This window comes from Drosophila ficusphila, unplaced genomic scaffold, assembly GCF_018152265.1.
Source record: "Drosophila ficusphila isolate 14025-0441.05 unplaced genomic scaffold, ASM1815226v1 contig_470, whole genome shotgun sequence".
Lineage (NCBI taxonomy): Eukaryota > Metazoa > Arthropoda > Insecta > Diptera > Drosophilidae > Drosophila > Drosophila ficusphila.
Window position 1 is genome coordinate 4295182 of NW_025064389.1, and position 16938 is coordinate 4312119.

General features: G+C 44.7%; 1 protein-coding gene and 1 pseudogene across 1 annotated transcript; both read right to left on the minus strand.

Annotated features, from left to right (window-relative positions):
* Positions 1–6428: 6428 nt before the first annotated feature.
* On the minus strand, positions 6429–7332 carry LOC122320314. The gene is made up of 2 exons (XM_043208493.1): positions 6982–7332; positions 6429–6851 (listed from the first exon to the last, which is right to left on the minus strand). Exons 1-2 carry the CDS (start codon positions 7330–7332, stop codon positions 6429–6431), a joined length of 774 nt encoding a protein of 257 aa, XP_043064428.1.
* Positions 7333–7380: 48 nt separating this feature from the next.
* Positions 7381–13923, minus strand: LOC122320315 (annotated as a pseudogene).
* Between the last annotated feature and the right edge of the window lie 3015 nt (positions 13924–16938).

Genomic DNA, 16938 nt, shown 5'->3' on the forward strand with positions numbered 1-16938 from the left:
ATGGACTCTCGCAAACAGCTTGTAAAACAAAGCGAAAAGACAGCAAACACGAACGGCCTACAAAACTTTCGATCACAAAATTGGAGTTGCGATTTGGGAAGACATAAAGAATCGGCATGAGCGGAATATTTGTGATGTGGAAATGAAGATTGGAAACAAGCAAGAAGTTTCACAGTCAGCTGGTAGATGTCGCGCTTTTTAGTTCAGGGCTGTAAGCGCGTCTCACGACCCCCGTGTCTCACGACCCCCCGGTCTCCCCTATATATTCTTTGGAACGATCCGGATTGGGTAATTACATCGGGTAGCTCCCATAGGGGAGATCGAAAAAATAATTGGAAAAATTATTACGCAGTTGTTTTAATAATTTTTCTTATGACTCCTGAATTATAACGTGCTCGCTTTGTATCACACAAACATGATTTTTGAAGTATGAAGTTTTTTAAGTTAGTTTAAATCAAGAAAAAATATATCATAAGCATCGGTTTTTTTTACCATTTAGCTTATATAGAAAAGTTAAAAAAGTCTATATAATGTTAATAAAAGCTCAATTATACAAATTAAATTTTTCAGAAATCTAGCTGTCGTAGGAACAATCTGTAAAATTATAAAAAATGTGAGGTTAGATAAACCCACCCCACATTACACATACACCGTGTTTCATCCCTAGTTATTAGTTACATTCATACATTCTTATATTCATACATTCATATATTCATACAAATTCTTATTCCCATTCCAATCTACTTTTATTATTGTAATTTCATAACATTAAGCCACGCAGGCAGACTGATCAGTTATTCATCTTCTAATATTGTTAGTTCGTTAGATAAAGCCACGAAGGCAAATTAATCAAATAGTTAGTTGTATCATTGTAGTGAACTGTCGTGCAAAGCACGAGAGCTCGCTCTCTATCACCAGCCCTACTCATTCCAACTCCTACATCTTAGAGCTATCAATGGCAGACCCCACCGCCACCGGCTTCCATGGATGATGCACCAACAACAAGCAGCGCTACAATTTGTAATACCTCAGAAAAAATAACTACAACAACTGAAGCAACGACCAATTTTGCGAAACCGGTGTCAACGGCTACATAGCTAACTGCAATGGCATCAAAAAACCATAAACTACGATAAGCAACCAGCCATACAGACCGGTGTGGATCGCTAAATCCAGATTAAGCGTAAGCTTAGTCCGCAAAACACGGTTAGTAACAAACCAAAGATCAACCGTACAATCCAAACCAAAGAAAAAACCAGGATTTCAAACAACAACAACCGATTTTCCCTCTTAGCAGATGGTGAGAGCCAAGCTGAGCCGGAGCAAGTGACCCAAAAGAAAAAAATGCCCCACCTATTTATATAGGTAGATAGTAAAACCCTTAAGAAAAATGAAGTGCTCCCGATCTACAAGCTGCAGTTCTTATTGCATCGGTACCCAGTGCAATGCACAAATTGCCAGGAGTTTGGGCACACCAGGACATACTGCACACTTCGGTCAGTTTGTGTAGTCTGCGGAGACTTCCAAAATTCCGCACACAGCCCTGCTAACAAAAAGACCCCCATACAAAAACATGTGGGAACTGCGGAGGAAAATATAGATATGGAAAATCCACTCCAGCCACTCTCAGAAAACGCTCAGCTGGGACCTGTCCAGCCGCAAAGCAAACCATGCAGCAAAGCATGACGGAGTTCATGTCATTTATGAAAACGCTGGTCCAGAACCAGAATATGGTGATGCAGCTGCTTGTATCACAACAGTTCAAATAAGCAAGGACCAATCTACGCGTATCCATGTGGAATGCCAACGGCATCACACGGCATAAATTCAAAATAACACTATTCCTGAATGTAAATCACATTGACGGCATGATGCTGGTTGAAACGCACCTTACAAGCAAATATAACTTCCATATACGGGGATAGACCTTCTACCGCACAGATCATTGCGATGGTAAAGCCGACGGCGGCAGAGCACACATCAAACACCATTTTCACTAAAGGCTTGCAACAATTTATTTGCAAGCCACGTCCATAAAAGTGCAGTCAGGAAACGACAACATCGACAACATCGCCGCTGTCTTCTGCCCACCTCGCTTTACAATCTCGGAAGTTCAATTCATGGATTTCTACAACTCACTTGGAAATCGCTTCATAGCTGCTGGATATTACGACGCCAAGCATACGCACTGGGGATCACCCCTCGTTACTCCCAAGGGAAGGCAATTTTATAATGCACTTAGAAATGTGAGAAATAAGTTAGACTACGTTTCTCCTGGTAGCCCCACATATTGGCCAGCAGATCCCAGAAAGATTCCAGATCTAATTGATTTCGCGGTGACAAAAAACTTCCCACGCAACCTAATAAGCGCCAAGGCCCTATCGGATCTTTTATCAGACCACTCTCCATTATTGATGACCCTTCTTCAAAGCCCAGAAATTACCGATCAGACCTACAGGCTGACGTCACACAGAACTGACTGGATGAAATACAGGAAGTACGTCAGTTCCCACATTGAGCTTACCACCCAGCTCAATATCGAAGCGGTCATCGACTGCTCTACCGCCGCCCTGGAAAAGGTACTCGTTACAGCAGCCAGGATCTCAATACCACAACGATATGATGTGCAAATAAAGAAGTTCAAAACCAACCTGCAAATTGAACAGCTCGTTCTGGAAAAGAGGCGTCTGCGACGGGCGTGGCAAACCAGCAGATCGCCATTCTCAAAGCAACGTCTAAATGAAGCCACCCGCAAACTGAACCGGGTTCTGAAGCAAGATGCCAAAAACGCACAACTGAGATATATTGAGAAACTCTCTCCAACAAGTACAAAGCATCCTTTTTGGAGGGCTCACCCAAATCTAAGCTCTCCGGTTGAATCCGTCTCCCCGATAAGAAATTCTTCAAGTGGCTGGGCCCGCAGCGACTCAGACAGAGCCGAAACATTTGCCTCACATCTCAGGGGCGTCTTCCAGCCGAAACCCGCTGCTAATCCTTTTATTCTACCGCAAATCCAAACTGAAAGTGTATCCACGATAACACCGTTTCGACCGAGCGAGATTATCAAGTCATCCGGAGGCTAAAACCGAAGAAGGCTCCCGGCGGTGACGAAATAACTCCAAAAATGATAATTGAACTTCCAAACTGTGCTACTGAGGTCATCTGTAAACTCTTCAATGGGATCATAAGTCTTGGCTACTACCCAAAAAAATGGAAAAAGTCAATAATTATAATGATACCGAAGCCCGGAAAAGATCACACGATTCTGTCCTCTTACAGACCAATAAGTCTATTATCATGCCTGTCCAAACTGTTCGAAAGATGCCTTCTAACACGCATATTACCATATATGGGAGCTCATAACATTATCCCAGCCCATAAATTTGGCTTCAAAGAAAAACATGGAACTATCGAGCAAGTCAACAGAATAACATAGAGAATACAGCAGCGCGATATTCCTCGACGTATCTTAAGCATTCGAGCGCGTCTGGCTCAACGGTCTCATGCATAAAATCAAAACACCGTTGAGTGGTATCTCTACAACAGAGTCTTCGCAGTGAGGTGCAACACAGATACCCAGTCCGTGCATCATCCCAATTAGCCAACCTCCTCACGGTTGTGTCTATCTGACCGGCTTTCAGAAGTGTAAACACATAACGTTTACTCTTAACAGACAAACATGCCCTCCTATCTACTTTAAAAGCACACAGATCCCCCAAGTCAACGAAGTAGCGTATCTCGGCGTCCACCTCGACAGACGTCTTACATGGCGTAGACACATCGAATGCAAGAAACCACTCCTAAAACTAAAAACCAGCAGCCTCCACTGGATTTTAAACTCCCGATCGCCCATTTGTCTGGACTACAAGGTACTGTACAACAACTCCACTTATAAGCCAATCTGGACGTATGGCTCCCAGGTCTGGGGGAATGCGAGCAAAACTAAGCTAAGATCCTGAGAACTATCACTGGGGTAATGGTATATTCGAAACCAAATCATCCACAGGGATCTTGGCATTCTCGCAGTAAAAGATGAAATTGAGAAGCAAAAAGCGTCATACAAGGAAAAACTCTCACTCACCCATGTATCCCGCCTGACATTTTCCTGCGCATAATCAATAATCTTCGCTTAATCATGGCGTTGCCACTTCTCAGGGCTGCAGTCAAATTAGTGTGACCGACCAGCGATATTTCCAGTATTTTTGCTCCCGTTGATTGCACTAACGATCAAATATCGTTATCGAGGCGACCACATTTCCAATTTCCGCTGGGCTCGTTTGTTTTGGTAAGTAAATGGATTTACGTTACCCCTTTTTTTTTTATTCTACCCTTTTCTTTTCTTCTTCCAACATGGTCGAGCTGTTGTTGCCTTCCTGATGTTCATGCGCCGGGGCGCCAACCATGGCCCAGCGCGTCCCGGCAGGCGTATGTTTTGGGTAACCGCGAAACAAGCGGGGACGCCAGTATCTGGAGGACCGGCGACGAGCACCGGTGCCTCCACTTCGCCCCTGGCCGTTCCGCCGGCTGCGGCCATCCATCTCGACCTGACCCAGCTTTTGACGTTGTTGTTGTTGCCGTTGCGGCTGCTGCTGCTGATGCTAAAGTCGCTGCTGCTGCTGCTGCTGAAATCGCTCTTGCTGGTGCTGTTGTCGTGTCCAGGCGTTTTTTTTTCTCACGGCTTGTGTACACTCCTCTAACCCGCTTTTTGCGCTCCAATGTACCCTCCTCTTACCCGCTTATCGCTCTCCTGGCGCTCGCACTCTAATTGTACGTGTGTGTGGGAGCCAATACATCGATACTCCGTTTCGTCCTCTCCCTTTCTCGCGCAACGCACGTACACTTATTATTTCTGTTCGGTTGTGATTGGCTTTAGCTCACTTATGTGAGTCCGTTTTTTTGGCCACTCAGGCTGTGCCTTAAGTTGCAAATGACCGGCGAAACAAAATTTGTATGGCCCGTCATTTTTTCAGTTGGAACTCAGGCCATTTCTCGTCCCACGTCTTTTGGTCGGCTCCCGCAAAATGGGCGATAATTGTCTTCACCGTCCTGTTTGCCCTCTCCGTCTTGTTCTCCTGCGGTGTGTATGAAGAAGAAAACTGGTGTCGCACACCGAACTTTTCCAGGAACCTTTTAAACGACCTGCTGGTGAACTGCACCCCGTTGTCCGTAATTAGAACCTTAGGTTCGATTCTCTCCCTGATTGCCTTTTGCAGCGATTCGGTGGTCGCCTTCCGCACCATCTCGGTCCACTTGAAGAAGCGGTCCACCATCACGAGCAGCATTGCATCCCCATGTTTTGCCCGTGGCAGTGGCCCGACGAAATCGGCGCACACTATCGCCCATGGCCCCTCGGGAATTTGCGTCAACATCTTGCCGGCCGCCTGCAGCTGGTTCAGTTCGTTCCTCATACAGCTTTCGCATTTCCGTTCATAGGCCCTGATGTCTCTATGCATGCCCGGCCGTTGGTGTGTCATGGTTTTCTGCAATAGCTTTTCTCTTCTCGATCGGCTGGCTATGCATAATTTCCATGCGACCACCTTGCTCCTCATCTCTGCTATCCAGTCACGCTCCTGTTCCTCAATCTTTGGGCCTGCCTTCGCTGTCTTCACTCGGCGGCACTTGGCAACGGCTGCCACGACATTAAGCTGGCATTTCACGTAGGATATCTCGAAGTCGTACTGTTGGAGTTCTAACTCCCAAATTCGTGATCCTTCCCGACGGGCTCTCAATACTATTGAGCCATTTCAGTGCCAAGTGATCTCTAATAACCTTCAAATTGTATCCCTCCAGGTACGGCCGCAACCTTCTTATGGCCCACACAATGGCCAAGCATTCTTTCTCCATTGCGGAGTAATTTCTTTTCGCTCCATTTAGAGTGAATAGAATATTACTCTCTCGCCTTGTTCTGAATGAGTATGGGTGAGTGAGTATGGCGCCAAGCCGTTTGTAGGACCAACGTTTTCGTGAAGTCGGGGCATGCCAGGATTAGATCTGCGAACAGCCTGGCTTTGACCGGCTCGAGTGTTACGAAATCGGGTATGAAGCGTCGATACCACGTTGCCACTCCTAGGTACGTAAGCTGGGGGTTCCAGCAACGCTATCGCCGCTTTCTTCTCCGGATTAGTTCCAATTTCTTGGTCCGTGATGCGATGCCCCAAGTACTGTAGCTCTAAAGAATTTGCACTTGTCCACGTTAACCTTTACCTTAGCTGCCCGCAGTCTTCGGAAACCTTTCTCAGGTTGTTTTTATGCTCCTCCAGCGTCCGTCCATTGACGATGATGCCGTCCTGGTACGCAAAGGCAGTCGGGATCATCTCGTGGCCTATGACCTCGTCGAGCGCCCTTTGAAAAGTCGCTGCGGCTGAGTACAGTCCAAACGGCATCACTTTCCACTGGAGCAATCTTTTTCCTGGGACGATGAAAGGAGTTTAATTCCTGCTCTTCTTTTCCAACGGTATATGCCAGTATCCATCCTTGAGATCCGGGCTACTAATATAATTTGCCTCTCTTAACAGGTTTAGAATGTAATTGATCATAGGCATTGGGTACGAATCCTTTATCGACTTCGCGTTCATCTGCCGGAAATCTACGCACAGCCTCCATTTCTTTACCATGACGATTGGGGAGCTATACGGGCTTCTAGACGGCTCGATGCATTCTTTCTGCAGCAGCTCGTTTACCTTTTCGTTAATTTCCCCTTGCATTTTAGGGTTCTTTGGGTAGTACCGCATCTTCACAGGCTGGTCGTCCTGCGGCATCTTGCTGGTATTGCCACTTTGAGCCCTGCGCATTTCATCTCCGCCCCAATCTTCGTGAGGAAATCCCATCCCAGCACTAGGGCGTCTATCACCCTTGGAAATATCAACAACTGACTTAACACTCTCCTCGTCCCGAGGCCAACTTCTATTTTCAGCTATGGTCCGATTCTCCCACACCGTCCGTTTGGCATGCGAACCTGCCTTCTCGTAGGTACGACCTTACCGGCGGCCTGAAACCTGTCCGCTCTTCGCTTATAAAACTTGCCGTGGCCACGGTGTCCACCGTGGCCTTCACTTTCCATTTGTTTATAAGCACTGTGGTGGACAGCTGCATCTCTTCCGCCTTGCGATTCCAGGGCGCCCCTAGGTCGATGGGGTCGCTCGTCGTTTCCCGCTTGTGCGCAGCATTCTTCATTCCATACGCCGGTTTTTCTGCACCTCCAGCAGAATGCGATGCGTCTGTCGTGACATTCCTGCGGCCAGTGGTTTTGGCTCCCACATATGAGATGCTTGAGATGGGTTCAATACATATCCCAGCCGTGCGCCTGCATGTTGCTGCCTGCTCCCTCCTCATGGTCGGCGCATGATACCGGGCCTTTGAGGCGTTCTCTTGTTCAAATCGCTACCTCTGCAGGTCGAGCTCCTCAAACTCATCTGTCAACGCCATCAGGGCATCCAGGTTCTGTAGGGGCGAACAAACAGCCGTAGCGCCGGTGTGCTGTTATCGTTGATTCTCTCCAAGACCTCGTCCTTGCTCATGCCCAGGGGTCGCAGGGATGATCTGGTCCAAAGTGCATCGAGGTTCCGCTAATTCACGGTCTCTCCGCTTTGTGCTGGTCCGAAGTCCGCAACTTCACCGTTACGTTGGGTCCAAAGTCTGCGGTGAGTCTGCAGTTCAACCCCGATGCCCTTGTTGAAAATGATCTCTCATTCGTGCATGAAGTGCCGGGTATTGTCATCATCATTTTAACGAATCTAAAAAACTCATGGAGAAATCCAATGTATGAAGCATTTTTTCGCAAGAATTCAACTACATCGTTAAATTTTTTTACTTCAACTCCATGCCGAAAAGTCAACTGCAGAAACATTTCTCGATGACTTTCTAACTTATCACCAACAAAATCATCTTTGTAAAACTCGACAATTTCATTTACATTTTCAGACTTTCCAATGACGAAAGATTTAAGGCTTTCAAAAAATCTGGCTGAATCTGTTTCAAATCTTGAGCAGAGTGAAGAAAGAATCTGATCGAAAACATCGAGGTAAATTTTTCGATACATGTCTTTCACGCATGGGAAAGCATGATCCTCGTTAGACGCACTTGAATCATATCGTTTTGGAATTTTCCGTTTTCGTGGGAGTTTTGCTTCTTCTAAATGAAACTTTTCCACTCCTTCTGAAGTTTTCTCCCAGATTTTTTTAAATTTCGAATCACGCGAATTTCTCAAACAATCAGTGACAGCTCTGATTTTCTCTTGATATTCGAAAACACTATACTGAGGATTTTGTAAGTCCTTACTTAAAATTTCAATTCATCAAATTCATGAAGAAAAAAAAAAGAAAAGTATTCATCTTCTGGTAAAAACCCATAACCTTTGCCGAAACTAAGCAGTCTTTTTCTTTCTCAGCCCACTGAAGAAAGAACGACATCAAAGCGCTATAGTTGCCCGGAAAAGCTTGCAAAGATTTGATTTTAACTGTCCATCTTAAATCAAATATTGAATCGTCTTAATAGAGATGAAATCATAAGAATCCCTTATAAAATGTAAATGCTATACATGAGACTCTATACGCCCGGAAATGACATATTTTCAAAAAAAAAAAGAAAATCATGGACATAAAACCCAATTTCCACAATATAAACACTTTCACAAAGTAATAAATTTTTTCTACAAGTCAAGCATTTTGGGGTGTTGAATTCCACACCCGCTAAGATTTGGCGTGTGGAGTGCTCAACACCCGGTTTACACCTTCCGCCGGCCTGGCGCCTAGTTTTAATCGGTACCTCAGAGGCCCATGTAGAAGAAGCAGCCACGCCGTCTGGAGATCATTTAGAGAGAAAGTCCCCGCCCACGTTTAGTACACATCGGGTCACCGTGTTGCACCAGAGCCTGCGAACTCAGTTCACTGCGGGTATCCTCGTCTATTTCATTTCCAAGTCACTTGGCAACTCAGCCTACTATCTTGTTCTACAACTTTATACAGTTCGTTTCATTTGGATAGGACACCTAGCAACTTTTATGGTTAATCGCTCGTAGAAAAGACAAAAATCGTTGAAAGCTAAAATTTTTTTTAAAGTTATAATCTCTGTTCTATTGTGATTCTAAAATGCAGTTACATTTTTTCATTATTGCTTTCCCCACTTTTTTATTTGAGTTTTTGCACTGTTGCATGGTTTTTTGCATGCTGAAAATCGTTTCATTTGGATAAGACACTTGTCAGTAATCACGTGTGTACAGTGCGCAGTTTGTTTAAAACGTTTTTTTTTTTCAATCTGATGCTATTATTGATCAAATGAAACTAAAATAGGCTTTGGATCGACACTCCAGGATAAAGATGGGAAAATTATGGGGGAAAATTGATGCATATTTGGACTCACGCCTTAATGTGAGCCAAATCGCCACGAAAATAAAACAAATCGCGAAATGTTGAACACAATTTATTGGCAGATAATGAAAACTATAAAAAAAAATTATAAAGGGCTCCAAAAAACAAAGTTCGGATCACAGAGATCCATCATCAGGCGCGGCACAATTTTGCAAAAGAAAATTTTGAAACGAAAGCTTTATTTTAATATTTTTTAATGTTTGGATTATATTTGGATGGCCCGGATGGGCTCAAATTAAGTTTTTTTCATCGAAAAATATAATCCAAACATTAAAAAATATTAAAATAAAGCTTAGCAGGAGCCTTTAAGAATAGCTTACTGAGCGCCAATTCGTTTCAAAATTTTCTTTTGCAAAATTGTGCCGCGCCTGATGATGGATCTCTGTGATTTTTAGAGAACTTGCCATTTTTGATGGCACCAAGTGTTGGCAAGTGTGTAAAGTCCGCCGAATGGTGTTTTAGACACCATGTTGGCCTCATAATGAGCCAAACCGGAGGCCTTTTTCACTATAAGCCGCTTATCTCGAACGTTTCACTTTGTTTTTTGGAGCCCTTTATAATTTTTTTTTTTAGTTTTAATTATCTGCCAATAAATTGTATACAACTTTTGAGCTAATAAGCTTTTTTATTAGCTGTTGAAGTAATTATGCACGAAGAAAATTTTGTTTTCGAATTCTGTAGCAGCGATTTTATTTTCGACGAAAAAGAGTTACAAATGGTCCGCGGGATCGAAAAGAAGTAATACAATTGAATCGAGACGCGGATCAGCCGATTGCTGACCCAAAGTATAAACCAACAAGCAACGAGAGAGAGCGAATAGAAAGATAAAGAGAGAGAGAGAGAGAGAGAGAGAGAGCGATGGTTATTATGCAGATAAGCTAAAAGCTAGCATTAAGAGAACCTAAATATCTGCTGCGGCTGGATGACCCGACATACTCCCCCCGTTGGAAGCCTGGCTCTCAACAGCATCCTTAAGGGGCAGCAGACACAGCTTATTAACTGCTCGTTTTGTCACTCCTGATGTTGTCTTGAGGACTTCAACACGAGCAACTCCATCTCCACCACACAGAAGCTCAACGACTCTCGCTAAAAGCCACTTCATCGGAGGCAAGTTCTTGTCCTTGACCAGCACCACGACACCTACAACCAGGCCATGCTTCGGGGTACGCCATTTAGAGCGCTGCTGCAGTAGCGTCAGGTATTCTTCCTTCCATCGGGTCCAGCGGACTTGCTGCAAATAGGCCACACGTTGCCATCCATCCAATCGTTCCGTCTTCCTCCCCCCAATAGGACAATACTGTGATCGAACTATGCAGAATAGGGCGCGAGGTCCAGTGTACAGATTACGGTCATGAACGTGAGTAATGATGGCGGCAGTGACAGGATGGCTTCGTGACAATATGATTGGATGACGACCATTGAAGTCCAGCGACGAGTTTCTGCGTATGGTGATTTTATTAGCAGAACCTTTCGACGATCATCAAGGCGATCCAAGCTATTCTCCTTACTAACGAAAGGTACGTCAAGGGGCGAGATTAATGAAGAGCCATTGGAAACGCCATATCCTTCGGAAACAACCCATCCCACTCGAGTCTTTTGAATAAGCGGTAATCCAGGTGCGAGCTTAATTTGTCCAACGCACAACAGCTCGTAAAACAAACTGGCTCCAATATAAAGATCCACACGCTGAGGGATATAAAATGTAGGGTCAGCTAATTTAATGTTTTGCGGTATTTTCCAGCTGCCGATTAAAACTAGGCTGTAGCTCAGTTATATTGGGGGCAATAACTGCGGTTAGGTTCACCGTGTAATCAGACGTTCGGGACTGCATCGTAATATTAACTGAGTGACCATTTGTAACAAAGCTCGAATCACCGATTCCAGTAACAGATGCCGAGGACTTCATCTTCTTTGTTTGAAGCTGATCTGCAAAGCGGGATGTTATTAGATGCAGTTGAGAGCCGGAATCAAGAAGGACTCGACATGGAACGAAAACTCCAGAACGATTTTTTACGAGAATGGTGGCAGTGGCTAGGAGCACAATGTCAGTACTGAAATCCTGAGCAATAAGAGCAGTGGATAAGGAAGGCACGGCAGATGATTCTACGACAGCATTGAGTGAGACAGCGGCAAGAGCTTCTGGAAGCTGTGATCCTGCCTGTGGAGAAGCTGAGGCTAAATTTCCCAAGTGAAGGAGGGTGTGGTGTTTAGCTCCGCATTAACGACAGTTGCTGGAATTGCACTGCCTCAATTGATGCCCTATCTTAAGGCAGTTTATGCAAAGAGAGAGCCTCTTTACTTCTTGAAGCCGATTTGCAGGGGGCAGGGCATTAAAATCTTGGCAGTAATGAATGGAGTGACCAGAAGCATTACAGAACGAACAAATCCAAGGGTTAATATTTGTGGCAACAAAAGCGGATTTGCGAGAATTAGACGTTCGGTTATTTCCCACCTGATTGCTAGACGCTTAGCTTGCCATGGCGAAATCCATAGTCTCCAATGTCCTGAATCGCTGCTCCAAAAATGATGCCATGGATTCCCACATCGGAATTAGATTGACGAATGCTGGATCCTCTAACCGCTCCTCCCATTTGGCCTGGCTCGCAGGAGCTAGCTTTTGAAGCAGTATTTGAACGATGATGCATCCTGCGATTTGTTCCGTCGTGCCCAATCCCTTTAGAGCACGAATATGAGCGTTAAACTTATCGGACAGCTCACGAAGCATCGAGACGGAACCACTCTGCACTGCCTTAAGCCCCAGGATCTCAGTAATGTGTGCCTGAAAAACTAAACGACGATTATCAAATCTTTTTTGCAATAAGTCCAATGCCACAGAATAATTGCCATCCGAAATTTCCAGCGAGCGGATGGTTTCTAACGCAGAATCCCTCAGGCATGAACGTAGATGCTGCAGCTTTTTAATGTTGGTCAGGTAGGATGACTATGATGGTAGTGAACATAGAGTAAAAATCTGCCTAATTCGCATAACCTCCAGCGAATTTCGGAAGTTCAAGAGCGGGAAGTGGAATAGCTCGGCGCAGAGCTTGTCGCTGTTGATGGCCGAAATAACCGGACGTATTACCATCAGCAAAGGTTGACTGCTGAAGCAATTGCGAGGAGCGCTTTGTGATCTCCGATCGAACCGTCGACTTCAGAATTACGACAACATCATCAAATTTCTCCTCCAATTCATTTCCAATTTCCTCAAAATCCAATTCTTCCAGCTCGTTGAGAACCTTTTTAAATGCTCCTTGAAGTTCCTCAATAAGCTCCAACCTCACATGAAGGCCAGAATCGTCAAACGAATTCAACGCCGAACTTGAAAGAGATTCCATTAAACGCTCCACTCTATTAAATTTGCCTTGCGCTTCAGAAATGTCACCCTGTTTGAGCTGCTATTGCCGGTGACAATTACCGAATTTTCTGTAGACATGTTAAGCAGCAACAACAACAACAAAAAATGCAGCAGATTCGGTGGGCAAAATTCGGCTTAGCGGGAAGATGAGCGCAAAGAGTAATATCGAAAACAGTTCACTACTGGTCTATGTACCGCCTTTTGTACAAGCTTGTGTAGTATTATTTGCACAAATCAACTTATACAAATTTGTTTTGTTTATGCCCGGCCAATGCACAATGATATGCAGCCTGGTAAAATGAATTAATTTTTGTGACTTGCACCGGGTATTTTTATGCACAAATTACGTCGGGGTCACCAAATGTTGAGCTAATAAGCTTTTTTATTAGCTGTAGAAGTAATTATGCACGAAGAAAATTTTGTTTTCGAATTCTGTAGCAGCGATTTTATTTTCGACGAAAAAGAGTTACAAATGGTCCGCGGGATCGAAAAGAAGTAATACAATTGAATCGAGACGCGGATCAGCCGATTGCTGACCCAAAGTATAAACCAACAAGCAACGAGAGAGAGCGAATAGAAAGATAAAGGGAGAGAGAGAGAGAGAGAGAGCGATGGTTATTATGCAGATAAGCTAAGAGCTAGCATTAAGAGAACCTAAAAATCTGCTGCGGCTGGATGACTCGACAACAACATTTCGCGATTTTTTTTTTATTGTCGTGGCCTAAGTCCAAATATGCATCAATTTTCCCCCATAATTTTCCCATCTTTATCCTGGAGTGTCGATTCAAGGCCTATTTTAGTTTCATTTGATCAATAATAGCATCAGATTGAAAAACGTTTTAAATAAACTGCGCACTGTACATAAGCTGACAAGTGTCCTATCCAAATGAAACGATTTTCAGCATGCAAAAACCATGCAGCAGTGCAAAAACTCAAATAAAAAAGTGGGGAAGGCAATAATGAAAAAATGTAACTGCATTTTAGAATCACAATAGAACAGAGATTATAACTTTTAAAAAAATTTTAGCTTTCAACGATTTTTGTCTTTTCTACGAGCGATTAACCATAAAAGTTGCTAGGTGTCCTATCCAAATGAAACGAACTGTATATAGAGGACCCTGGCCGGAAAGAATTATATCTCGGCCTGAGAAAAAGGTCCAAACAGGGACGGACCTTCGGACTTCCCGCATCTTCGTTCTTCATCACGTCCACACATCGGAGACACAGCAACCAGAATCGCCGCCATCACCGTGCTAACACTAGTGCCGCCCGCCGCTTTCACGTAGGGAACGCCAGCAGGGTATCCTCCAGGAGACGCTCCATCAGCGACGTCGGACACCGCTTTGCGATGCCGGACACCTATCAGCAATGCCGACACCCCTCAGCTGCGCCCCACATCGATTAACGCCACACCACGGAGTAGCACCTCACCAAGAGTACCAGCTGCAAACACTAGCGTGTAACAGCGCATTCACCACACACACCAGAGCACGCCCCCTCAGCAGCCAGCGGGTGCGGGCCGAACAATGCCAAGTGAATCAGCAAAGGAGGCGTCGGTAGACGCAGAGCGGAAACCCGTTCCGCTGGAAGGGAGGAAATTGTTTCCGCTGGAAGGGAGGAAATTGTTTCTCACACCCGACAGCGAATCTACGACCGCAAATACTGGGTTCAGATGGATCGCTCATCGCCGGAAGAACGAGCTATAAGCCCTTTTAAAGAAGTTCGGACTTGACGCGAAAGGCCAAGTAGATGAACTGCGGCCCCAGCTAGCATCGTTAACGGAGGAGCGAACCATGTCCCGGTTCTCCGGGAGCGCTAACGCAGTACGTGTGACACAAGTGCCCACCGCCGTGTTTGCTGAGAAATTTCGGGGATGGGGCGTACTGTTCGACGGACAGTCGGACCCAGTCCAGTTCATAGAACGCATCGAGAAAGGAGCCGTATCTTACCACATGGAAATCTGTAAACTACCACAGGCTATTAAAATACTGCTCTCAGGCCGCGCCGAGGGTTGACACCGAGCCTACCAGATGCAGGCCGCGCCTTGGTAGATTTTCAGGCGGGAGTTCTAGAAATTTTTCTATCACCACCAGAGGTTGGAGACGTGATTAGGGCAAGGTACCAGCGAGCCGGCGAGCCATTTAAGATTTACATCCTAGAGCTGCGTCTGATGACCAGGAACTGCGGGCTATTCGATCGACCAGAAACTGAAGAGGATCTACGAGAACCAGCTGCCGGAATACTAACGGTTTATACGACGACTCGAGTTCTCCTCTTTGGAGGGATTTATTCAATTGGCCACCACTTTCGAGAACACCCGGGATCAGGATCCCGCTCGGCAAGCTCCCCTGATCCCAACCGCGAATCGGAATTTTGGAAGGGGGAGCAACCCCCGGCATCGACGCCGCCCCAGCCGAGAGGAGCTTCGAGCAGCCCGGCGATATTCAACCGGATGATCGCCCACGGATCCAAACCACCCATCGACGTCGCCAAAGCCTGCAGCCGCTGCGACAAATTAAAACACTTTGTTAGGGAATACCGGAACCTACCGGTACTTCACTGTTGGGACTGTGGGAAACGTGGCAACCGCACATGACATGAACAGGGGTCAAAAAACCGAGCCTCAACAAAATAAAAAAATTAAAAAACGGACTTTACAAGAAGAGTTGAGGACTTCTATGTTTTAAGTCCTTTTTGGCAAGCCATCGGAAACTTGAAAAAATATAACACAAACAGGGCTTAAAAAATCGAAATTAATCAATATGAAAATTTTAAGAGCATATCGCTTAAGCATTCGTATTAAAATTAACAAAGTTATGGGCTCAGTAAGTGCCGTTTCAGATCATCTCAGCTGACTGCAGAGCAGGCAAGCTCATACCACACAAACGAACAGGATCATAAATAAATATATCGCAAAACGTGCCGGACGTGTTTTGGTCTACAATCTCAGAAGTGGGATGAACTTTGCCTAAACGAGAGTAGAATTTTTGTTGCTTTCTCTCTTTTCCTGACAAACACTTTAAAGACCAAAAACAAAAACTATGGATAAAACTATTGAAAATTTGAGTTAAGCCGATATAAAAACATTATGTCAAAAATTGGAAAGCTACATTAATATCACGATTATTGGAAAAAATTATGAGTGAATTACAAAAATCGTAAAGTCAAATAAAAAATAACACTCCGAAAAAACGTGAGAACAAACAAAATGGCAGTTTTAATACAAAAACTCCACAAGAAAAAAGTAATGATGAAATGAAGAAGCCACAAAATTGTGAAATTAAGACGCTACAAAACCATAATGACATCAAGAATGCAGCCGAAGTTCTAGAAACTGGCGCCAACGTCGAAGCATCGGCACGGAAGAGCAATCCATTCCGAAGCCACTGCCCTCACGGCCACCTAGCCACCGTATCGGAGGACGTATACCGTCCACAGGCATTTGACGGACGCCAGGAGGAGAGAACCATCCACTTCCTAAAGGCTGAGTTACAGCTTTTCGACAAGCCCAGCCGACATACGACAGTCGCGGAACATATCATCACTCACCGCGATGACAAACCATTGAAACAGCGGTATTATCCGAAGAACCCGGCCATGCAGAAGATCATCAACGAACAAGTGGTCAAATTACTACGAAACGACCGAATTGAGCCATCTACGAGTCCGCACAGGGCCCCATTGATACTGGTCCGGAAGAAGACCAAGGATATAATTTTCTTGATTCTCTTTTCAAGCGAACGGTCGTGTTTTTTTGTGCGCTCCGAATTTTTCATTTTTTGATACAACCAGCGGTGGTTCTATTCTTAAATTTGAAATTTTTAAATACCCCTGTGTTCGAAACCGTTCGCTTCGCGAGTGAATTTTTGTGCATATTGTGTTTATTTAACGATTTAATTTTTGTCTTACTGACTTTCTTTTGTGCTTCGTCCGTCAACAGTAGTGTTGTTGTAACAAGTGCATGCAAATTAACTGTCCCCGCTCTTCCGCTCTCTCGCTCTCCCGCTCTTCTTTTTTTGGACTAACAAACTCGAAAGTTCTAAGCGTGCAATTCTTGCGGTACATTTGAGTTGCTCGCTTAAAAAAATTCGATTTCATTTTCTCTTGGCACAGTGGTCCCTAATTTAAAAAACATGGAATCCTACAATTTCTGTTTTAAAAAACCTGACTTCAGGTAATAAAGCCAGAGCAGGGTAAACTCACTTGTTGGCTTTGTGA

Excerpts from the sequence above, each read along its gene's own strand:
- LOC122320314 (XM_043208493.1), bottom strand. The coding sequence starts at position 7,332 with ATGAGGAGGGAGCAGGCAGCAACATGCAGGCGCACGGCTGGGATATGT. Across the intron at positions 6,852-6,981 it reads GGACAGGTTTCAGGCCGCCG|GGTGATAGACGCCCTAGTGC; the intron begins GTAAGGTCGTAC and ends GATATTTCCAAG.